A 23,614-nucleotide genomic window follows, 5' to 3' on the forward strand; every position below is an offset into this window, starting at 1 on the left:
GCGACCATCTAGATCCAAGGTGATCTCTGCTCTCCGACTTTTTAGTGGATCTGCTCGAGACTTTCCTTTTGGGACGGTCCCAAGGTTCCGTTTTTTGAGGCTGTTCAAAAGATCAAACAAAGAAGAGATATCCACCCGTTGAAGGTGAGGCAGTTCGTAATCCCGGTGCACCTCTGATAGGACGGTTGCTACCTAGTGCCCTTGCTTTTGCGCGTTTGTCCTCTTATAGTATAGATGGAAGCTGGAACAGACGCCGGTCTCAAACAAGGCAATATTACAACGTGTCATGGACCCCGGCGAATACTGACCGTGATTCTCGCATTACTAATAGCTTATTGTAGATGGCTACTCCCGCCCTACTGCAAGGTTCTGTCTACTAGAGCCTAGAGCCTGGAGGGTACCTGACGTAAAAAGTGTATGCGCAACACATCTAGCATTGGGTTGAACCCATCGTTAATGCCTTTACTATACTTCAACCCTCTTAGGCGTGATGCAGCTCCACACCGACAGCGGTTAGCCACATGTTCTATAGGAGCTCGGTTTCACAAACTGGTCAGCCTAGGCCAAACGATGCCGTAGGATAGGAAAGGGCCTAGTTCGCTAGATAGGTAGTCTGAGGTAGGTAAGTAGTTGGGCTCCATAGCTATACTAATGGGTGAATAACGACATACGTGTGGTCGTGTGGTCGTGTGGTCGTGTGGTCGAAGTGGATTATATGTCAGGGGCTCTAGTACGGGGTATGCACATGGCTATGTTGTTATACTGGAGACTGGAGAGTTTGGGTTTTATACGGTTCTAATCTACTCTTACCTGCTGTAGACTAAACCGTATAGACTTTCGATGGCCATGCCATGCCCAATATGTCTTGTAGACCTCGGGCAGCCAGTAGACGCAGGTCAAACCATGCATCATGACGAACGCTTGAATCCTCCTTTCGGATATAGGGCGTACCGAGTATATCGTTCGTGGATCGTAAAAATGGCTCGGCCGGTTGAGCCTTGGAATCTCGTGTTGATTGCCGCCCTGTGGATCTTCCCGAATCTATAACCCTGGGAACGATCTGTGAGATGACTCAAAAGTGAGTGATGAACTCTTACTTATGCGTCTAGTCCCACTCTGTAGCCTGCCGGAATGTTGCTGCTGCTCTTGCTTCTTTTCCATTCATATTTATACACCGGAACTGTTTCGGAACACGCATACTCAGGCCGCTGAAAGAGAGAGCGACCTCAGTGCTATGCAGATATGACTGTTCTCAATAACTTGAACCATCTCTTCTTATTGGCGTAGCACCGTAATCGGAATGCAGCAGCTTCTTGATCAGCTTCTTGCTTATCGAGAAAGACGTCTGTACTACGACGCGACGTTCCAGCATGCTCTCTACCAATGCGTATGGATAGAAGAAGTCATTACCAAAATAGGCAGTATAAACTATTTTTCTCGAATAACGGTTGGCTGTTACGTAGGCATGTATAGGAGGTATGCATATGAAATCTCTTATAATAGAGAGTTTCGAACTTCAGACGAACGCGTTCTTTACTACTATGTATCTATGAGGCTCCACTGGACGCCGGGGACGGTGTAACTGACGTGCATCGACGAGATCTGTACAAGGCTGAATGGGGGAATCGGATAGCTGAGCATATTAGCATCGCATGGTTTTCCATCCAGAAAAAGAATGCGGGTGGGATTTAGTTGGGCCGCATTAGGAAACCTTGGACACGACTCTGCCCGAAACCCTGTCCATGGTTGCCCGATATCGAGGTTTATTTTATTTTATTTTATTTTTTTATTTTAATCAGCCGCTGGTCATCATGCATTGCAGCCGGGTATCCAATGGGTTGAGAGACCACGAGCAGGCCGTAAACGGACTATCAGTAACGCCAGCCAACCGTTTCCCGGTGCTTAAGAAGATAGACCGGAGGTGATTGGTCGGGGGCGAGGAAAAAAAGAGAAAAAAAAAGAAAGAAAAATTAGGAAGAGCGGGTGGACGCGTTAAATGGAATATGTGGATACACCCCAGGAGTCAATTGGATGTTTGGATGCGTTGGCAGGAGTCGGTCTGCATGGCACGCGCGTGGACGATTGGGATTGGATGAGCAGGAAGGTCTCCAAGGGTTCTAATTTTTTTTTGTCCAAGTGCTCATTCGTGGGGACGGCTGTAAGTTACTGGTGTAAGTTAGTAGGTTTATCAAACGTACGTTTTAATTTATTTACTATGTATCATCTATTAGCGAACTGTCGGGCGGGAGATATTCCAAAAGGCTACGATGGGATCTGCAACGTTGACCGCCGTCTCGGGCGATGTAGCCTTGGATCGCCAGCCGCCAGGGCGAAGTGACGATTCGGGTAAGATGGGAAAAAAGAAATTGATGAGGCATGGAAGGCGAACAAGCGAAGAAGCGAAAGAAGCCCTAGCAATGCAGTATGCAGGGCCAGCTCATCGTTCTTTCATCCAGCCGGGAGCCGTCTTTTTTTTTTTTTTTTTTTTTTTTTTTATACCACTGAAAGACATATCCGGAGCGGACGACAAGACAATATCGGAGAATTTACGAATATCTGGCTTTCTAGCTGTTGCATCTCGTAATGTGAAGCATGTCTTGTTTGGATGATGCTATCGATGATACCTGACAGAGGGGGAATGGGGAGAACATCTAGAGAGGTACTGGTAACTATCCTTTCTTGTTCAGCTTTCCATTGCTTGTCAATACTTGTTTGGGTCGTGGACTGCGGCCCCCCTTTTTTTGCGCTGTTTGCGCGTTGCTGTCAAATGTGAAGAGCCGAGGAAGGACAGGACAACAACTTGGAAGGAATATCTTAGACAGATCATCTTGAAAACGTAGACGAGGCAGAGACATTTGATAGACTGTCTTTGTCATTTCGTCATACTGTGTTCGAGCTATTTTCGGTGTGTAGCCGCGGGGCAAAGAAGGACTCGACTTCGAGCTGTGTTATAGTATGACCAGGGGGGAGGGGGGAGGAGGGAGAGAGACCAGATGGCTATTTACGAGGAAACACCAGAGAACCATCAGGAGCAACAAGCTAAAAGTAAGGAGGATGACTATTTCCAGGCTATATCGGGCTGGCCAGTTACAGGCTTTCGACCTTGCCTCCGTGACGGGGTGTGCATATGTGCATCGTCATCATTCTGGTCGCCTTGTGTGTTGTACACACCCGCCAAAAATGAGGGACGAGATTTTGATGGGGGTCAGTAATTGGTCCATTAAAAGCGTAGATCCATACAGATTGTTTGGCAAACCTTCGGGGTGATCCATCTGTCCATCTCAATCCAGCTTTTTTGCAGTATTTGCAGCATTGCAGCAAATTTTTTGGGGGGGGGGGGGGGGGGGGTTGGCGGTGGAAGATACAAAGTAGGTAGAGAAGGCTTCGGAGGGGAAGAAGAAGAAGGGGTGGCTCCGTGTGGAGAGGGCCTTAGACGGCCCTAAATGACCCTAAAGTAGGTACGCAGGTACGGTACGATTCGTAAAGGTCCAGTACATTACATGTACCTTAAGACCGTAAGGAAGGGTTGGCACGGACTCTGCGGCACTTGTAAAAGCTGGGAACGCTTACACGCCACGATAGCGGACCTGGTTTTAGGTTGCTGATTTTACCAGGTACATATCCCGTAGACCTAAATTACCTGCGCTAAGAGGTACCTACATAGTAAGGTTAGGTACCTACCTATGTTTAGGTACGATACAATACAATATACCTATTGTGGCAACAGGTGACAACTTGCAACTTTTGCCAGCTAATTAATTCCCTATGTCAGTTAATCCCAAATTGCCAACTAAGTTAGTACGCCAGCTAATAGCCACCACATTCGAAAAGAACAATAAAAATAATAAAAGATGAAGAAGAAAAGTAAATATGTGGATACCGACTTAATAAACTGAGGACTAACAGAACAGACCGTCTTAATCGGTGGTCTCAAGCGGTGTTAAGCGGTCTCATTGATTTACCCCACGTCGGCCAACGACAGTGCGACAGCTAAATGCTGTTGTGTAACTGGGTATAACTGGGTAGTGCCTTCGAACAGCTGGACAAGGTTTCTAGGGTAGAGATGGTCGAATGAAGGCGAGTCGGCAAGACACATCATCTTGTCTCTGATGCGCGGCTTCTGCAATTGAGCTTGCACTTGCTGCGCTTTGCTGCACTGCGCTGCACCTGCTGCTGCTGCTGCTGCTGCTGCTGCTGTTAATGCTGTTAATGCTGTTAATGCTGTTATTGCTTTTTCCCCTCTCTTCCACTTCCCTGCTACTGCTACCTACCTACTATTACTTACTACCTAACTTTACTTGCTTACTCTTTTTTTTATCATCTACTTCATATCCCCTCCCGATCCTGCGGGAACAACACCGCCGTATACTTATATACTTCCTTAAATATATATATCTAAAATCTACCTTCCCTATACCGTCTATATACTATATACCGGGTTGCCGGAGCCGTCGAAGCGCAAACGAACGATTTGCTTAACTTAACCTACCTTTCATCAAGCGAACCGACGAACCAGACCTGACAACTCACGTACTAATCAAGATTAATACTGTGATTTGACGGTTAGCATGAGCTGAGGTCATTATTATTTACCCAATATCTACCGAGAAGAGAGAGAGAAACAGAGAGCATATTCCTGCTTATACAACAACTCACACTCGCGCTACCCAATAATATAATTTCCAACTTGTCTTTCGGCCTTATGTTGTTGATCCGCGATCACCCAACCGACTGCGCGACTCGGATCTGACTTGCTACCTATCGATAGTCCACCAGTCCATCAGTCCCTCAGTTGGCCCCCCCCTCCTCCGAAGCTCTATCCCATATTCTAATTATATTCTCTTACTTATTTGAAGCCCAACTCCGCCCTACCTAACCTAACTTCTACCCTACCTCAACCCCCCAGTTACCCGTCCTTATCTTTTCTGGTCTACCCTGACCTACCCGCGTTATACGCACACGCAGAATCACACGCAGCCCGCCATTCTACTTTTGTCGAAGCTAAGGTCGCAAAGCATACATACTACTACTACTACTTCAGCTTCATGTCTAGATGACATAATCTGAAAAAGGACCTCTATCAAAGTCGAATTACCGATCGAGCAATCGCATCCACCGTGGCTACCTAGCAGCTCTCTGTCTGAAGGGGTGCTGTTGGTCGTGCTGGGGTGAAAGGCGCGCGCTCGTTGAATATCATCGCATGCGCCCAATATGATTTCCATGCAGCGATCCCTGTCGTCGCCCGTGTGCATACATTCTTCCCCACGTGAGTCCAGTCAGGAGAGGAGCACTAAAGAGAAGTGCCCGGTATCGATATATCCGATTTCTTGATTCCAGCTTGCTGACTTGTCGCCTTGCCGTTACACAGCCGTGTCCCCTTCTGCCACTAGTCCGCCATCACGTTCCCCGACCCCTTCCCCCGAGACGAGAGCCGAAGTATCGCGCCCGCGGCGATTTCGATCGCGAAGCCCTGGTAGGCCCGGTAGCGGACACCGCCGGAGGGAATCCTCGGGGTCTGTTCGTAAAGTTGGTACCGACGAGACGCCTCGCGATGCGACTTCGAAGCAGCAGTCCAGCGCCAATCCCGGTGCCGGCGCGAGTGCGCCTAAGAAGCCGGTAATAGACCAAGCCGTAGGCCCACCGAAGCCGCCTCCGCCTCCGTCTCCGGCCTCTAGCCCGCCCGCCCCGTCTAGCCCGTTACAGCCCATCTTGAAAGACCAAGAAGATTCGGGGCCCCTCCCGCGAACGCTCCTGGCTGACGTATCCTTATATTCGAACCCCCATCTGACCGTCGAGAATGAAGGCACCACCCTCGAAGAACTCGCCCATTTGGTCCGCCTTTCCAAGTACCAAGAGCGCAAGTGTGCCAATACTCGTATTCGTCTTCAAAGAAGTCTGATTTCCACTGCCCTCTCGGCGCGCCTGACCCGGTGCGGAGAGACCTCGCTGCGCAACCTAGCGGACAGCTTCCGAAACGATGACAAGAGGGCATTTGCTAACCTGTACGGTGCTATCCATGATGTTCGGAATAGCTGTGACGCCACCCGTCGCTATGCTCTTTTGGAGCCCGAGATGGAGTCTTTGCAATCGTCCGGAGTAGCGTCTGTCGAGACGCTCGTGCCCCCGCCGAGCACGACGGGAAGCATTGGTCCCGGTAGCTCCGTCGCCCCCTTTTTTAATGATATTTCCGCTTCTGCCAGGGAAGCCTTTTTAAATTTTCTTACTCAGATTCGGACAAACCCGGATTACCTAGCCACTCGGCTGTGCGCTTTGAACACCACGGAGCTCCAAGCTCTTACCACTTTCCATCAGGGATTGGAGCCCATAGAGTCCGTCTTGCCGTACCACGGCCGTTCCGCCGGTGGTCGCGGGCTTTCAAGCGGTCCTAGTAGACAGACGGTACAGGGTCCCAATGCTGTCGAGCGGCTCCTTTCCTTCCAGCGCCATGATCCCTTATCTGCCCTTATCTATACTTGCTTCGCTAACTCGGCCGGCCCAGACAGCGCCGAGGACAAACGGAGGACGGGAGTCTGGGCTACCGCCTTTGCTCGTCTGATCTCCACTAGATCTACCAGCGAGCCGGTCCTGATCTCGATCCTCAATGCTTGGTCTGCTATGCGTGATTGGTCTGGACGTGCCAACATGGAATGGTACTTGATGAAGATACTTGAGGATGGCGCGTTCTTGCTCGACCGAGCGGAGGACCAGAATGGAACGAGGTTTAACCTCTCCGATTGGACTACCAAGGATAGCATTGCTGCCGAGGAGTTCTACGATCGTGCCGTCAACGATCTTTTCGCTATTATCGATGACGAGGATGCCACTGGTATTCCGGAAGGTGTGATTGAACTTGGAAATGAGATCCTTCGCCGATTGGAGATGAAGGATACTACGCGCGGCCTCGTTGATACCACGCGTAGATGGTTTGTATACAAGTGGCTCTTTTCCAGTTGGTTGCTTGCCGTTGTTATCCACCCGGAGAGTTACGGAATGATGACCGAGTATCATATCACGGAATACGGCCGCCAGAAGATTCTCAAGCAGGTTGCCACCCTTGCCCAGCATTACGTCGTGGAGATGCTTGCCAACAGTAGTGCCTCGAAGCCCGCGTCGACTCCCCGCAAGATCAAAGGCCACGTTGAGAACATACTGGCTCGTTTTAAGCCGTCGGGGAGGAGGACTGGTAGATTGCTCCCCGCTAGGTCCATTACTTCCCTGAGGGAGACTGCTGAAGTCCATCCTTATTTGGTGATTAGCCCAGCTGACCTTGTTACTCTTGCCAATGCTCTATTCCCGGAGCGTAGGCCCCAGTCTGCTCATTCAAGTAGCATCCGGTCTGGCGCGCCATCGATATCTGGCTTCTCTGCTATCTCGCAGCCGATATCCATCGCCACGTCCAGGAGTAACTTTGAGACGGCATCCGTCCTCAGTATGAGTGCTTCGTCCGTTTTTAGTGATGGAACCACTTCGGGCGATCCTCTACTCGAAGATCAGGTAGCCGGGACTCCCCAAAGACGTTCGCCACCTATGTCTGACGGGGCAAGGCAGAAGCATGCTAACAACTACGAAGAAGATGGATCCCGTCTTCGATTGGCAATGCATGAGATGATTCAGATTCTAGGCCCGGAGGCGACGTCGGGCTCATGTCATCCATGTGCCGAGCGCTGGGCAGTGGTGTTTATTTCCGCTGATGGAAATAGCCTTTCTTTACAGATGACGTACGACCCTGATGATGAGGCAGAAGAGGAGAATTCTTCTACCACGAGTGACACAGAGGACGACGAGCCGGATGAGAAACCCGAGCTTGACAAAGACTACCATCAGCTGCGAGACTCTGTTTTGAAACTTGTTGAGGATTTCGAGATTCCTCAAGGTCTAGAAGACCACGGAAAGACAACATTTAGTAACCGAGCTTCGGGGCTTAAGAAGTATCGGTCCAAGAATAAAATTATTACACCAGGGACGACGATGGGAAGCCGTAACCCTTTCCGCAGTAAGTATGAAGAAGAACAGAAAGCGAAGCAGGCTGCGGAAGAGTCTTCTCATGCTTCCGAAGAAAAAGAGATAGCGGACGAGGCTGGTTCGTCGTCTGTGTTGATCACCATGCTCTCCGCCGCCTCTTCCCAATCGCGTATCCAATCAGACTTCGTGTCTGCGCATCTATATTGGAAGACACTGCAGCAGCTCAATGCTCTGACATCACCCTCTCTACGTAAGAATGGGTTTGCAACTCTGCTCAATATATTTTCCCGAGGTCCTCGTGATTCCATCCGCCGGTCTGCTTCCGCGATCGAAGAGTATGATGCCTGGCTAGTCTGGCTGAAGCAGAGCCAAGAGAGGCACGAAGGCCTAATCGAGACCATGATGAAGCGCTTGAAGGCGCTCAGAGATAAGATGTGGTATGTGACGGATGTTCATAACTCGGCTCCCTACGAGCAAACCCGCAATATCTGCAGCGCGCTGAAGATAATGGGTGTGCCACGGAAATGGGGCTCCTTCCAACGCAATCGGGCCCAGCTGGCCCGAGGTCCTGCTGCCGCTTATATATATCGGAACGAATCGCAGATGTTGGATATTTTAGCAGCTGGCGAGGAGCAGGGAGGCCCTAACAAGCTTAGCGATGCCCAAGCCGAGATAACCAGCAAGTGGTTAGAGCAGCTCGGCATCCAGAACATGTGTCAAGGTGAGGAGCGTATACACCGATTCTGTTGTGAAGTGGACAGCTGCGTATCGAAGCTGGTTGGTGATAATATCGTGGATGGACCTGTGCTTTGGTCTAGCGAACTGTACTCTCGGGATCGTAGAGCGTTCGAAGGCCCTCGCATCGGTCGGGATAAAGAAAGCAGCGTATGGGGTGATGATGCAGCCAGTGTCATTAGCAGCGACCACGAAAGGCGATACGCATCCCCCACACGCCGTCCCGCTTCCATCGCACGAGATCTCAGAGGTATATCCGCATATAACACAAGCCAGATCTCCATCGACTCCCACCGTCGATACAGTTTCTCTAGGGCCAGCACAGCGATGTCTGATACCTTCGATTCGCATGACTACTTTGGAGCCTCATCTCCTATTCACGCTATTGATTCGGCATCCACATACTGGTCTCCTTTCCAGTCCACCATATCTACTGTCAGCTCGGCAACCTCTCGTGCGCAGTCGCCTACGACTAGCGTCACAAATCTTTCTAGCACGTTTTCTCAACCGAATCACCAACCGCTACCGTCTCATCATTCGGCTTCGCGGTCTGGTGCATCCGTATCATCGAACGAGACAGTTCATTTCCGCCGCCTCTCAGAAGGCAAACAACGTTTTCTGGCAGAACTTCGCCAGACCCTTACTAGTCTGCTACTTTCCGAGCTTGGTAACCTCGTGTTCGCGTCCGGTTCCGAAACTGACGGTTGGTTTGGAAGCCTGGGACAAGAATGTATCGAGCGCCGAGATGCCGAGGAGCGAAGAGCGCGAAGGCCTTCGGTAAAGCGGGAGCGTACCAGCAAGAGTTCCGCTAAGCAGAGGGTGATAGAGAAGAGGAAGAGTTTTGGTAACCTCAGACAGGCGGGAGAGGCTTCGAGGGGTGACCTAGGCTCGGACAGACCTGAAAGCACATCCGGGAGGAGTAACGACAGCTCTGCCACGAGCGATACAGTTTCAAGTCGTGCTAGGTCTTCGAAGAAGAAGGAAACTCCGGAATTCCCCTACACGAAAGCCTACAAGAGGCTGTTGGGGATGTTCGCCGTCCATCCAAACCCCTATACCAAACTCAACGCACTCCTCGAGTTGGAGCGGCTCATATCTGCTTCGTTGTCTAGCGGTTCGCGCAGGTCTCGGTGGGCTGCAAGACACCAGACCGCGTCCGTCGACGATGACAGCAGCGTACCGGGAAAGTCAGACGCGAACGAGACAGGAGGCGGCGATAATACCAGAGGACGTTCCCAACCGTTCCAGTCGCACATGTTTCCTAGCCAAACTCGGTCTTCCAAGAATGCTGATGCTCGCTCTATCGTCTCGGTAAAGGAAGCAACTAACACTGACGCTATCGCACGAGTACTTCGGTCTCTATTCAAAGACGCGGGTATACGGCCCAAGACGCTGTTCCGCGATCTACAATTCATTAATTCTTTTGTATCCCCATCCACGTTAGACATGGATCGAAACAAGGCCTTCTGGGATATCGTCGTGGTGGCGCTCTCGCTCAAAGAAGACACCATCACGACGATGGTCGAGGTTGCGGATGAGATCCTAAACTATTACACGCCGTCGAGGAAGCGTCCCGGCGGCGGCGACGATGCGCCGGAGATGATGCGCCAGCCGCCTATCCACTCTCTCCGCGATGCGGCGAAGATGTGGACGATCGCGGCCAAGGAGGGCAATGCCACAGCGCAGCGGGAGCTGGGCCTATTTAACCTCAGCAACCCCGAGCTTGTCGAGAGGAGTACGTTGCCTTTGTCGAAGCCGCGAGACGTATTTAAGCAAGCCGTCATGGAGAAGTTCGGACCGCGACCCGGGAGCAGCGCCCGTCATTCTGCTGATCGGAGCCGAAGCAACCTGGGCACGGCTGGTCCGTCCTCTTCAGGAATGCAGGACACGACCATGGACGGTGACATTAGGAGCGACCCGACTCTGATGTGCGTCGCCATCCACTGGATGAAGGAGGCCGAACGTGGCGGAGACGAGTTGGCCAGAACGTTCCTTGGTCAGAACGAGATGATGGGGCTCTGAATGATTGCTACGCTGACGTTTGCTACTGCTGCAACTTACCTGTCTTACGTTTTCTATCTGTTTGCCCTCGCGGAGTTATTTGTCCAGCATATTTGACGATGGCCTATGCTACCGAGAGCGCGATGCAGATGCACATGTTCAACACACAATTTCCTTTTGTCAGTTGGGTAACCTACGACTTTCATTTTCATTTTTCTTATTTGCATCCTCGGCGTGGCTTTTCTTGCCTGTTGAATGTTTCAAAATCGATACCCAACCATGGTCTATCTGGCCTCTAAATCATATAACGTTGGGCTTAGGGATACGAGGGTCAAAAAGAATAGGACGTAACGAAATGGGATTTGCTGGAACCGGGATTATGACATGACATGACATACATACATGCACGCACGCATACGCATACGCACACGCACACATACTTTATACCTTGTTTTGCTGGCTTGAGAATTATTCTTACGGTCTTCACCCGAATTGGAAAATCGGCGGGCTGTACCAGGACTACTTACTATTTTCATACTCGTGTAAGCGTTGCATTATTCAAATTGATTTTTTTGGCCTGTGTTGTCGGGTAGGACGGGATAGGATGATGACGACGATGATGATATTGCGAACGGGAAACTATACCCAGATCTTTACTTTTACTTGATCACTATCTACTGCTAACTGATACTCTGCCGCCTTGTTTTATTTACTTACTATTATTTACTTACATACCATATATAGATGAACCGCTACTGCGGATGAGGTGGATATACCAAACAGATAGGAATTTTTATTTTATCTTGAGAGCTCAATAAAAAGAAAGAAACCCAATTTTGACAAATTTATCGTTCTTTCTTGAAGTGAGGCTTCTGCGTCTGAGTGTTTGACTGGAGAATGAGGCATTCTTGAAATGTAAGTGGATGGATGGATGGATATTCTCCGTGGTAAGGCTAGCTCTATGATGAGATCAGAATTGGGTATCTACCTCTAAAGTACCTACCGAAGGATAGTTGTGTTGCATGTGAAGTTGCAAATCTAAATTAGGTTTAACCAATGGTCTACCTCTTCGGGACATGAATATATTACTTGGGACCCCTAGGAGAGCAGAGCATTCTGTTAGGTATGAAAACAGGGTATATACCTTGGTTAAGGCTGTCCTCGGGCTAGATCGGCTACTTCGGAAAATCTGATACTACGTAGGAGAGATATGATATAAATAGTTTTGGGTGCTGAGTCGACCCAACGACATGGTTGACGTGATGAATTATATATTAGGTTCGTCCAATCTAAATGCTGGGGTATCTTAGGTCTAATCTTTCTTCCCTCTCGCTCTTGGTACGCCATTGGCATTGGCGCTATGCCCATTTTCCGCCGAAGCCCGCTCCTCAGGCTCCGGGTCTATCGAAACCACCGTCATATCTGATCGGACCCGAAATCTCTCCCCCCTCCAATTCACCGTGGCACCGAGGAAGACGGCCCACGTCCAAATAGGGAGAGCCAGGACCTCCCGTCCCAGCCAGGCCAGGAACCACTCGCCGAATAGACGTTTTTCGGCCCCGCCGCGACCCGTGCCCCGGGCAAATAATGGCGTCTGTTCGTCCACGTTTATGCTGTGTCCTGCATGCAGCTTCTTGAATACGATGCGGTCTACAACCATCCAGAGCGCAACGCCAGCGAGCCAGAGATACGATAAAGCCGTCCAAGTTTGTGGTATGCCAAGATACTCGTGAATCCAGGGGACGCTAGTGAGACCAAAGGACACGTAGAAGCAGCAAACGAGGCTCTCGACGCCGTGCTCGACTAGAGTAGCTGATAATACCGTCCATTTTCTAGCGCGCAGCCATCTCACCCTACGTGCGACGTAAGCGGGTATGGACATTCCCGCCATAGGCTGAATGGCCAGATCACCCCAAACGAGGCCATGGTTTGCGAAGCCGGGTAGGTCGGATCGCCATAGAAGATCTCCGATAACATGATCCTCACACATGAAGAGCGAGAAGTGGTCTAGACCCTTGGGCAGAGTTGCGGCTCTGCCCGTCAGGATCGGGTTTCGAGCGGGATCTGTGACCTGATCGAGATGCGACTTGCGGAACATATTACTCTTCCCGACAACGCAGGGCGCGATGCCAACGGTGTTAATAGCGCCGTAGAACTTGGCGTGGGTCGTAGCCATGAACATCTCCTCCAGTCTCCCGCCTCCGTGAGCCCAAGACCTAGACAAGACGGAGGATGGCACGTCGACGCTAGACTGGGCGTCGGAACCACCGGTGACGGAAGATCCGGAAAGTAGCATCTGTCCCTCGTCGTTTGAAGAGCTCATGGAGGTGACGGTATCTACCACCAAGGGTAGCTGATGCACGAATTTGTAGGGCTTCGCTCGTTTGCCGTTCGGTTGATATCCGCAGAGCTTATCGACCATACGACCAGTCACATCCCTTGCTACCCACACGTTGCAGTCGAGTGGCCATATTATATCTCCCTTGGCCTCTCTATACGCCCTGCTCAGATTGCGAATCTTGGGGTTTGGACCGACATTATCGACGTGGCCGCCGTGGCCGTGGAGGTAAGGGTCTTCGGCCTCGATAAAGACCTTGGCATCGAAGTCCGGGTGGTCATCGAGGAGCTTTAGGATGACGGGATACGCGGCGTCTTCCTTGGAGGAGACGCAGAAGTAGATGGTCAACTTGTCTTTCGGGTAGGACTGGTGGAAGACGGAGGCGAGGCATTCGTAAAGGCCGGGTTCTAGACCTTTGGCAGGGCGGATGATAGTTACGTGCGGCACCTCGTCTTTCGGTAGGTAAGGGGACACCGGAGCGGGCGGGATCGACGAGTAGTTGCGGAAGCTATTCGAGAGTTGGTGTTAGGAATACATCTCGGATAGGTTTAAAACGTGAAGAGGTGAAGAGGGGAAGAGTCCTTACATTTTATAGATACCTATGCTTTGAACAATCACGACAACGAGACCCCATACGAGGCCGGCGCTACCTAACGCCTGAACGATGTACGATGGCATTGGACCATATCAAGGTGAAGAGAAGGGAGAGCTGCAAGGAAGTAATTAGATGATGATTCCAGTGACACAGCAGAGAGAAGCTAACTAACAGACCAATTTTTGACGGTGGATGCTCTAAGATAATAGGGATTTCCATGTCAGAGCTAATGACGACCGGATGTAGGATTCTTAATACATGGTAATTCAGGTCCACCTGCGTTCAGGCCATATATGTGGAAGACCCGCTAATAAATGAAAGGAGAGAGGAAAAAAAAAAAAAAAAAAAGGTCAATCCAATGTTGCAGGTGATCAAAGCCGATAACAGGCCGGCCGGGAAAGCGTGGTCCTAGGTACGGTAATTGGTAATCAGGAACCAGGGCACATAATCTTAGGTAATCTCGGTGTACCTGAACCTAAGGTTTATCTCAGCGAGCTCAGACCACAGATCCAGTGTTCTTCTCTTTGTACCCCTCTAGCCACACCAAATTTCAACCAATCAGATAGCTCAAAATAGGGAAAAATCAAACACTGGATTGTGGATAAAAATTCAAAAAGCCCCACAGATACAAACACAGGGACCATACGTTTGGGAGGCGCCCACGGGCGAAGCCCGTTGTCTGAATTGTGGTCTGAGTTTACTGAGATAACCTAAGGTACACGTGCTAAACGCTCAACGGACAATACCGGCCCGACAATCTAATTGGACCCGTCAAGACCTAAAAAAACTCATCTCTGATATTTTTTATTTGCGGCCTCTTCGCTAACAAAAACCTTTCACCTTTCACCTTTCACCTTCACATTCACAACTTGGTAAATTGTAAATCTTTCAAAAAGGGTTGACTCGTTTACTTCAACCATAAAGACCCCGAGTTCAGTCAGGATAGCTTGACGAGCGATGAACGGCCTACTCTTTCAAAGTTAGATATTAACCAGTCATGTAAGTAGCTTCTCAAAACTTCTAACGGCGCAGTTGGTATCATTATATCAGCTTTGGTTCTGTAGAAGAATTTCCTTTCCTTTCTTTTCTTCTTCTTTTCTTTTCTTCTTCTTTTTTCTTTGGATTCGGTCGCGGTGATGACACCTTTTTTTATTCGGTGCTTAGAGACCTTCAAAAAGTCTCGATGAGTGTCCCAAAATAGACTACAACGGTATCTGAGCGATTTAATTATTATACTATTTATTTAAGAAGAATAGAAATAAATATCTTATTCTGTCTTGAAGTGTTTTGATATACTGCCTTCTCCAAAAACGAATCCATTAGCTGCGACGTGAAGACGGCAAGTCCGCTGACAGCTATCAAAGTAGGTCGAAATGATGAGCAATAATCATGGCAGACACACCCAGTACCGTGTCCGTCACCCCGAACCAACATGATCTTCCTCCAGCTTCTGTGAATTCAGACCAACCTACCCAAGTAAAGCCCAAGCCCCGTCCCACTACTCCGAAGGGACCTCCGCTTCATCAGATTTATGCGCTCCCTGCGCCTATTCGCACTTTTCCCCTACCAGCCTTCTATCCGAGTAATCCCTTATCCCTTTTTCATGTGGTTTACGCATGGGTGAGCCAACTCGTGTCGCCACCTCCGGCCGAGCCTGCTGTAATTCATCAAGGCACATGGTCCCCCGAGACTCGATCGGTTCATATTAAGGATCCCAAGTCGATACGGGCATTATGGGAGCAAGGGTTCTTTGGTAAAGGCAACTACAGCAGGAGCGAACCAAATTGGCTCAAGCGAGAACAAGCTCGAAGAGGCGAGCATGATGGTCATGTTGCTGAAGCTGTAACGGCCCAGAGGCGAGAGGAGCGTAAGATGATGAAGTGGGATCGTGCCAGAAAAGAGCAGGAAGCAATCGAGCGGACTAGACAGCTGGAAGCTTGGAAAGCTCCAGTAGGTCCCGCCGAATTATTGGCTCTTCCAAATTCTTGGCATGATTTGAAGCCCATATACCCTAACGGTTCTGCCAACGGAACCTTGGTTCGGACTCCGATCTTGAATAGTACTCGGAATGTCAGTGAGGCTACCAATGCGGTCTCCAATGGCATTCCAATCTCAGTAGATACCGCCGTATCCAAAACCTCTACCGAGATAACAACGACCGAAAAGGAGACAATTGCGGTTGCGTCAGGCATAAACGGACATTCTTCCCGTCCGCAGACTCCGACTAACCCACCTAAAAGGCGAAAGTCGGTGCGATTTTCGCCCAAGGTGGAGTCTACAACTTTTCAGCTATCCGATCCACCAAGTCCCCATCACGGCGCCTTGACAAATGGGACCGCGATTAACGGCAGTGTGTCGAACGGAATTTCTCCATTAGTCCGGCCGACCGACTTGGGTCTATCGCAGCCTGTCTTTGAAAATGAGACCATTGCCAAACCTAATTCTCAGGTAGAGCCTGAGCCTGAGCCTGAGCTTGTGGATAAGGAGCACCTTCAGCTGTGTCCGGAAGAGGCTTTCTATCTCGTCTTCGTTCTAGGAGTTCTGAGCGTTTTCGATCCAGCCACCGGTAAACCTATGACTGTGGCGGACCTGTTTGCACTTTGCCGTCAGGTATCATACATGCCTCCCAAGAAGATTGATCTTCAACCCGATGACCCTTTCCTTATCCATTATGCTGTGTACCACCATTTTCGATCTCTAGGCTGGGTGACACGGCCTGGTATCAAATTTGGAGTTGATTGGATGTTGTATAACCGTGGCCCGGTGTTCTCCCATGCCGAGTTTGCTGTTATTGTCCTACCAGCGTACACGGATCCTTGGTGGAAGGCTCAGGGTCGTCAACCTCCTCGGAAGTCATGGCACTGGCTTCACACTATGAATCGTGTTCAAGCCACAGCCCTAAAGACTTTGGTCCTAGCATATGTAGATGTACCGCCTCCTTTTGAAGAAGGGCTCGGAGCGGCAGAGATTTTCAAACGGTACAGAGTTAGGGAGTTCATTGTAAAGAGATGGCTCAGCAATCGGAATAGGGATTAAATGACTACTTAGAGGGATGCATCGAAAGCGGAATTGCATAGGATGGCGTTGAGGATCTGTTTTATACCATCAGGATTTATGGTTATGATTAGACGTTGAAGACTGTGAACGTGTCTGCCGAATATGAATACGTTAACGACAGAGTACTCTACGATATGCTGGTTCTGGCGACGGGTCTTATCACTGGAAATCCATTCAGCGCAGTGTAGACGCAACCTGTTTTATTTCAATTCCTATCGCTTTTTGTACTTGTCTACCAGGTACCTACCTACCCAAGGTTACCCCCTCTTCACATTCAAATCCGAATCATCGCTACCTACGCTCGGGAATTTGTGTTGCTTTTTCATCTACCTATATCCTATATCCTAACTCCGATTCCAAAGCGATCAATCTCTAATACTTTAGCCCTCTGCCTTAATTATTATCTTCGGCCTGCCCAGCCGGAGGATCGTGGGTCTTCTCACTAGCCGCCGGTAAATATCTTGTCGCAACAGTGAAAGCAGAGGCCAGAATAACCACGATGAACCATATGAAATAGCCCCAGAGGAGCTGATACTTTGCGCTTAAAGCAAACAGACTGTTAAACAGCATGGGAGAAAAGGAGCGAAGACCGCTTGCAATAGTTAGAGCTATGGCGTTGAGCGTGCCTAGAGTCTCGGGAGATGGTGATACGTCGGTTAATGCTAGCAGGGCTGCGGTGAAGGCCATGCTGACTCCCAGGCCGATTGTTAGCAGGGTGAAAAGCAGGATCAGGAACGCAGTATGAGAGACGGGTGTTCCTTGATACAGGATCAGGTTGAGGAAAGGCATAGCACCGATAAAGAAGGGGTACGCGATTCCGCAGCCGCGTATGACACCATTGGTTCCATATCGACGTTGTAGGGCCGGGAATGCGAAGAGCAGCCATACGGCCTGAGATAAGCCGGTTAGGCCCATACAAAAGGAGATCTCTGAAGGAACGAAGCCGAGGCCTCCAAGTTTCACAGATGTATACCAAAACACAGGGATGACGGTAGTGTATGCGTAACCGAGAATCATCGAATGCCCATAGATATACAATACCATGCCGACACCGCGGGATTTGATAAGCTCTAGGGTAGAAGGGGGCGCGGGTTTAGTCGTTGTGCCTGCTTCACCACCACTAGAATTTGCGCCTTGAGTATTTCTTGATTTTAACGTCTCTTTGATGAATAGAGCGCAAATTGCCATGGCTGATAAGCCGATACATCCCGCGACAATCGATGGTAGTGCGTAGGGATACTTCTCGAAGAACGGCACACCACCGAAGGCCCAGGGGTACTGGTGTGCCGGGTCCTCAAGCGCACCGCCGACCAGGGGGCCGAGAAACATGCCGACATTGCCTGCGAAGGCAAACCAGCTGAAAGCGTGAGCCTGGTTACGCGGCGTGCTGTGCTCGGCAATCATGGTGCGGATAGTAACGACAGTACCCGCGAAGGCGCCGGCTATGCAGCGCAACGCAATCATCTGCCAGATGGATTGCGCAAGTCCAAACAATGAGACTGAGATGGCGACGCCGAGTAGAGACGATACGAGCACGGGCCTACGACCGCAGCGATCGGCTGCTCGTCCCCAAAACATCATCACGACCATCTGAGTGAGCGAAAAGAAGGACTCGATCATGCCAGCGTAGAAACCTACGTCTTCTTCCTTCACTGGATTGTTTAGATTAGCATTTATACCATTACTCATTATCTTATATCTCATGCCATAGAAATGTGAGGATGGGGATGGGAATAAGATAGGAGTACATACAGTTGCCATTCTTCTGTACCATATTGTTGATATATGGGAAAATGGAGAAGAACGCGATAGGCTCAACGAGACGCGCATAGCACAGTAGGAATATCTGCAATTTGGGTAGCGACTCCTCACTAGACTCGCCATTCCCTGCACTCGGAGTACCACTTCCGGAGGCTACCGCAACTGGCGATACTAGAAGCGGTGTCGCTTCGGTGGCAGAATCGAGAGCGACGGAAATGGCGTCATCCCGTTTGCTCTTACTGTCTTTTTTAAACGCCATTATTAAATGTAAAGACTCGATAAGTAATTCCTGAATTGAGATATGAAAGAAGAAAGATTTTGATGAGGGTTTTTCTCGAGTTCTCATTCTCATCGGACCTCAGCCTGGTATAAATAATGAATAGGACGGCAAATTCTGTTATACTACCTAGGTAGGCTTATCTTCAAAAGAGGAAAAAGAAAAAATTGAAAAACAACCGGCGAATTCGACCCCATGTAATCCCAAGCGCGCCATATGCAGTTACCTTAGCTCTTATAGGGTGAAGCTGCACGGACGACTCGATAGTCTGTCTCATGCAGACGTCGTTTTGGCCGGTCAAAAACCATACTACAAGATTCATGTAAGGCGTTGTGATGAGGCTGCCGTCGCATGCGTTTAGTGGTTATGCCGGATCCTTCTGCTCCTGTCCCGTCCTTGGCGAAGATGTCCTTGGCGAAGATAAATAGGTACCGTGTGCTATACAGTATTCAAGACTGTAAATACTAATCTGGCTCGATGCGTGCCAACGCGTACTTGTGACTTCGAAGATGTCACCATAAAAAAAAAGAAGAAAAAAAGAACTCTCAAGTACCGATCAGTGTAAGAGTCCTATGATATGATATAGGAGATCTTCGACGTATGTTATATCCATTCACTACCTAAGGTACCAACATGATAGGATAGAAACAGAACGGCAAGTCTCAGTGATTAACCAAGGGGTGATTGACCAAGGGGTGTGTCAATCTGGGTGCAGCTATCCATAGACCTAGCCAGAGGTAGGCAATCATACCAACCGTTACATATGCCTACTCCAACACAAAGGGGAGAAAAAAATTGAAACAGTCAAAAAAGTACATTTCATACGCGGTACGGAAGTACCAATTCTCCTGGCGCATTGTACGTCGGGATCTTCATATCGAGGGCGTCGCCGGAATACCCGAGGTCTTCAGCGATCAGCGTTGCCGCTTTCTCGCCTATGAGAAGAGCGGTAGAGTATCTGCGCCATGTCAGAACGCGACGCAAGATATATACAGTATTATGTCTAGGTGACTTGACTTACGTGTTACAGCCGACGTTGTCGGGGCAGATGCTGAGATCCGCCACCTTCAGTCCCTGGACGCCGTGGACGTTTAGGCGTTCGTCTAGGACCCCGTGCTTGACGATGCTGTTGCCTTCCTTTGGGGCCATGGAGCAAGTCTGACATAGAATGTGAGTTAACGATGATCCCGTGGGAATAAAATGATAGGCAGTACTTACACCTAAGCAATGCCATGTGCTTTCTACGTGTCTTCTAACCCATTCCTCAATCGCCTCGATGTCTTTCTTACTGTACTTGAGCTCGTCTCGGATATCCGCCTTATTGCTGTTGAGGATGTTGGCTTCCGGCCTCCTCGATGGCTCGGGGTTATATGTACTCCAGCTGCCATGCTGCAAACCGGCGCTTAGGTTCCCGGGCAGAGCGTAGCGCCGAGTCGTCTCGAGATCCATGTCGTTTGCCTTTGCTGGGGAGTCGTAGTCGAAGAACGGGTGCATCGCCTGGACTTCCCCCGCATACGCTTCCATGCGTCGCGCCGTCTCTCTGCTCTTGATGTAGCCCCATACCATCGGCGCCATGTCGCGTTCGTCGTTCATGAACCCCGGGTCGAAGTCTGGCGTCTCGTAGGGATCGGCGGATTTGATATGCGTGAACCCTCGAGAGAACGGGTACTCGAGGAAGTGGAACATGCTAAAGAATTTACCGGCGGGAAGCAGCATATGGTCTCCGAACCAACCCGCGATAACGGAATAGTGCATCACAGGCTTGTCCGGCTTGTTCTTGAAGTATGATTTCCATCCCTCGTTGAATTGTGGTGTCGGCCACGACTCGAACTCCTTAAGTTCCTCTTCGGTTGGGCGAATCTTTACGCCGGCTTCGATACCGTTGGTAGAAAGTGGTCCGGTTCCCTTCGCTGCCCATTCATCATATACGGCTGGAGCTGATTATTAACATAAACGCTTAGCATGATACTTATACTGTAGGTGCCTTACCCTTCTGCACTTCGGGCACACCCCGAACGAAATCGTCAAAGCTCTCAGTCTCGGGTTTCGCGCGGTATACGGAAAAGGTGAGATAATGGTCTTGGAAGTTGAGGCCCACGCCGGGAAGATCGACGATAGGTTCCACACCGGCTTTCTTTAACTTCTCGGGATCGCCTATGAGATAGATGTCAGTGATATGAACTTCACGGGTTCCACTATAGCAGCATACCAATTCCCGATCGTTGAAGAATTAGCGGAGAAGAAAGTGTGCCTCCGGAGACGACGATTTGCTTCCGAGCTTTAAAGATGCGAGTCTTTAATTGACTTGGGTGAAGCGGCTTCGTTGGTCTTGATACGAATTAGCACTCTGCCTCGAGTCCGATATTCGACCTGCCTTACACTGTCTGGACAGCTACAGCCCTCCCGTTCTCGATGATAATCTTATCGACCTTGGTATTGCAGGCCAGGTAAAGGTTGTCATAAACGGCACGGGTCGAGTGGACGTATGCGTGGGCGCTGTCGCTCCGTCGGCCAGTCTACAACCACAAATCGTCAGTCATGTACTAATGTTGAATAGGGCCAAAGGTCGTACGTCGCGATTAATCCACTTCAGCCAGTGTTCAGCACCGTGGCCGGTACTCAAATCTTGTAAGTCATCGACGACCGGGATACCTTGGGATTCCGCTGCCCTGAGGAAGTCCTCCTTTACAGGGTACGTGCTGATAGCCCCATCAGTTCTCAAGCTTTCCAGCTCGAGGTTCAAATGTGGACTTACTAGTTTCCGAATGAAACCTTGATCGGCCCTTCGAATCCATGAAGGTCCCTTTTGCTATTAGTAACCCCCCCGTCTCCTGGAATCCATATTGTTTGCTTACTTGTTATGACAAGCTCGTTGATAGGTCTCATGCTTCTTCATGAGCGGAAGTAGCTCTTTAGTCGTCCACCCCTTAGCCTGGAAGTCGTCGTAGTCGCTAGCTGAAGCGCGAGTGTACATCTACAAAGCGTTAGTGGTAAGTGGCTTTCACTAAAAGTCCTTCACGTACTAAGAAGTTGATACTAGAGCCACCTCCCAATATGTGCGCACACGGAACCACAGCTTTCCTGCCGGAGAGCCATTTAGATGGACGGGACTCGTAAAAGGATGCTGTCTTCGAGTCCAACTTCATGTTACGGGGGTAAACCCCAGGCCTGAAAATCCATGGGTTGTTGAGGTTATTCTCGCCAGCCTCGATTAGAAGAACCTTGAGGTTATGGTCTAGATTCGCCAGACTATACAGAATGAGCACTTAGACGACACTCTTTCACCGATAGGACTTGAGAATAGGTAAAGTCACGTACCGACCGGCAACTACACATCCACAACTCCCACCGCCGCACACGATAATATCGAATTCCTCAGGTAGGGGGCTCATATCTTCTTGCTGTTTCTGATCCCAGCCGAAAATTTTGGAGAACATGTTGTGCGACTGTGCTGGAGGGTGACGGTTGCGTTCTTATGCTTTCTCGAGAGCCGGGCGAGCAGGATCCAAATATTCGTAAGGAGAGGGGGGAACCCCTGCACTTGAATAATTCCTTGGGAGTTGCCAATAGTCCCTTCATGGCTACGTGCCTAAGCTTGTCATTAAGCTATATCCTCCGGCAGTGCCCCCTTTCCCCGGAAACTGCTCGACATCTCTGCCAACTCATACCTCTTAGAGGTAGGTCATCTGATATTTCGTGATGTAACATCTCTGCATGGGTCCCAATCATAGAGATAAACTGGTCGGATAGAAGGGAGATACAATCCCAATCGAGCACTCTCCGGCAGCGTGGAAAGGGTCACATTCTTCCAAGAACGAAACGGCCTGGCCCAAATTACCTACTCTCCAAGCTTCCGAGATACCTCACATCGGATCTCCTAGTCTACACTATCTACGTCAGCTCTCCAACTCGTATACAGTAATAGATAGGAAGAGTCCAAATTGACGTATAGGAGAATTCAATATATGATGTCGCCTATCAGCGGCAAGCGGCATCTCGGTGGGGCTCGGAAAGTTTATCTTCACAGCCTTGTGGTCGTCCTACCCCTGCCTCTTCGCTCTACTAGGAATTTTTACATTTATATCTGCATATTCACCGGCCACTAGGAGATGCAGTTCAGAATTCAGATGCAGCTCGTATGCAAGACGAACGTATAATGCGGGGTGAAGGTTACCGTGAGGTCAAATACCCGACAATCTGTATTCAATCTGTATTGTGCCCCATGCTTCCCCCGCATTTTCTTGACTATTATAGTTTGGTTTACTTCGTTGGGTCTATCCAAAGGAAGCAGCTTGCATGAGTAGTTCGCACCAATAGCTACCCTGCCGTACCTTAGCGTTCGATGCTTGATGCTTGTAGCTGACCAACGTGATACGCGTTTGTTAGGGTTGGCCGGTTCTTGACTTCAGCTTGGCTAGTACTTCCTAGTAGCTCTTGAGTCATAACAATTCTCCAACAGTGACAGGCATAGTAGGCTAACCTGGGATTTAACCTCGAGTATCTATCTCCATTGTCATGATTTCATGCCGGGTAAGCCGAGAGATTACTTCGACGTTGATCGAGACCAAATTCAACCGGCAACGAACAGCTACACACCTTAGCTGCCACGACGTCGAACTGCCGATTAAAACATATCACTGGAAGATCCTGCCTGTATTACTCGGGGTGCAGAACTATCCTCTCGTTGCATTCGATTGCTGCACTCGACGAGGGGGGAATTGGAGAAGATCGTATCTCACCCTGCAACAAATAACCCGTGATTTCCTTTGGCCAATTCGAACGACGTGCCCTCCACCACTCGAGGTCGAAAGCCAATATGGGACCCCGGCTATTGTTACACATGCTTCAAACACTCAAGCCGGAACTATACGGTGAGCCTATGAAAAGA

General features: G+C 49.7%; 6 protein-coding genes across 6 annotated transcripts; 2 read left to right on the top strand and 4 right to left on the bottom strand.

The window, feature by feature from the left end:
- Positions 1-3,958: 3,958 nt before the first annotated feature.
- On the bottom strand, positions 3,959-4,496 carry F4812DRAFT_457031 (uncharacterized protein; the record flags this gene model as incomplete). Its single annotated transcript, XM_047937097.1, has 2 exons — positions 3,959-4,203; positions 4,490-4,496. 2 exons carry the CDS (start codon positions 4,494-4,496, stop codon positions 3,959-3,961), a joined length of 252 nt encoding a protein of 83 aa, XP_047791946.1.
- A 382-nt stretch (positions 4,497-4,878) lies between these two features.
- F4812DRAFT_296726 (uncharacterized protein) lies at positions 4,879-10,903 on the top strand. The gene is made up of 2 exons (XM_047931193.1): positions 4,879-5,266; positions 5,369-10,903. The coding sequence occupies exons 1-2, from the start codon at positions 5,212-5,214 to the stop codon at positions 10,717-10,719; spliced, it is 5,406 nt and encodes a 1,801-aa protein (XP_047791947.1). The 5' UTR covers positions 4,879-5,211; the 3' UTR covers positions 10,720-10,903.
- Positions 10,904-11,682: 779 nt separating this feature from the next.
- On the bottom strand, positions 11,683-14,028 carry F4812DRAFT_419776 (glycosyltransferase family 21 protein). Its single transcript, XM_047933381.1, has 3 exons — positions 13,808-14,028; positions 13,623-13,745; positions 11,683-13,544 (listed from the first exon to the last, which is right to left on the bottom strand). The coding sequence occupies exons 2-3, from the start codon at positions 13,712-13,714 to the stop codon at positions 12,011-12,013; spliced, it is 1,626 nt and encodes a 541-aa protein (XP_047791948.1). The 5' UTR covers positions 13,715-13,745; positions 13,808-14,028; the 3' UTR covers positions 11,683-12,010.
- Positions 14,029-14,394: 366 nt separating this feature from the next.
- On the top strand, positions 14,395-16,874 carry F4812DRAFT_296870 (uncharacterized protein). Its single transcript, XM_047931194.1, has one exon. The coding sequence runs from the start codon at positions 15,021-15,023 to the stop codon at positions 16,665-16,667; it is 1,647 nt and encodes a 548-aa protein (XP_047791949.1). The 5' UTR covers positions 14,395-15,020; the 3' UTR covers positions 16,668-16,874.
- A 207-nt stretch (positions 16,875-17,081) lies between these two features.
- Positions 17,082-18,708, bottom strand: F4812DRAFT_450156 (MFS general substrate transporter; the record flags this gene model as incomplete). The annotated part of the gene is made up of 2 exons (XM_047936059.1): positions 17,082-18,340; positions 18,441-18,708. 2 exons carry the CDS (start codon positions 18,706-18,708, stop codon positions 17,082-17,084), a joined length of 1,527 nt encoding a protein of 508 aa, XP_047791950.1.
- Positions 18,709-19,545: 837 nt separating this feature from the next.
- On the bottom strand, positions 19,546-22,118 carry F4812DRAFT_450157 (putative alcohol oxidase; the record flags this gene model as incomplete). Its single annotated transcript, XM_047936060.1, has 11 exons — positions 19,546-19,684; positions 19,748-19,884; positions 19,945-20,657; positions 20,716-20,880; positions 20,936-21,054; positions 21,106-21,242; positions 21,299-21,425; positions 21,482-21,529; positions 21,582-21,700; positions 21,750-21,975; positions 22,045-22,118. 11 exons carry the CDS (start codon positions 22,116-22,118, stop codon positions 19,546-19,548), a joined length of 2,004 nt encoding a protein of 667 aa, XP_047791951.1.
- Positions 22,119-23,614: the final 1,496 nt, after the last annotated feature.

Source organism: Daldinia caldariorum (genome assembly GCF_022478825.1).
Source record: "Daldinia caldariorum strain CBS 122874 unplaced genomic scaffold F4812scaffold_4, whole genome shotgun sequence".
Classification (NCBI taxonomy): Eukaryota; Fungi; Ascomycota; class Sordariomycetes; order Xylariales; family Hypoxylaceae; genus Daldinia; species Daldinia caldariorum.

Bases quoted from the DNA above. Each gene is read 5' to 3' on its own strand.
- F4812DRAFT_296870 (XM_047931194.1), top strand. From the start codon at position 15,021: ATGGCAGACACACCCAGTACCGTGTCCGTCACCCCGAACCAACATGAT.
- F4812DRAFT_296726 (XM_047931193.1), top strand. From the start codon at position 5,212: ATGATTTCCATGCAGCGATCCCTGTCGTCGCCCGTGTGCATACATTCT. The intron at 5,267-5,368 runs GTGAGTCCAGTC...GCCGTTACACAG, and splicing joins GTGCATACATTCTTCCCCAC to CCGTGTCCCCTTCTGCCACT.
- F4812DRAFT_419776 (XM_047933381.1), bottom strand. From the start codon at position 13,714: ATGCCATCGTACATCGTTCAGGCGTTAGGTAGCGCCGGCCTCGTATGG. The intron at 13,545-13,622 runs GTAAGGACTCTT...ACTCTCGAATAG, and splicing joins AGCATAGGTATCTATAAAAT to CTTCCGCAACTACTCGTCGA.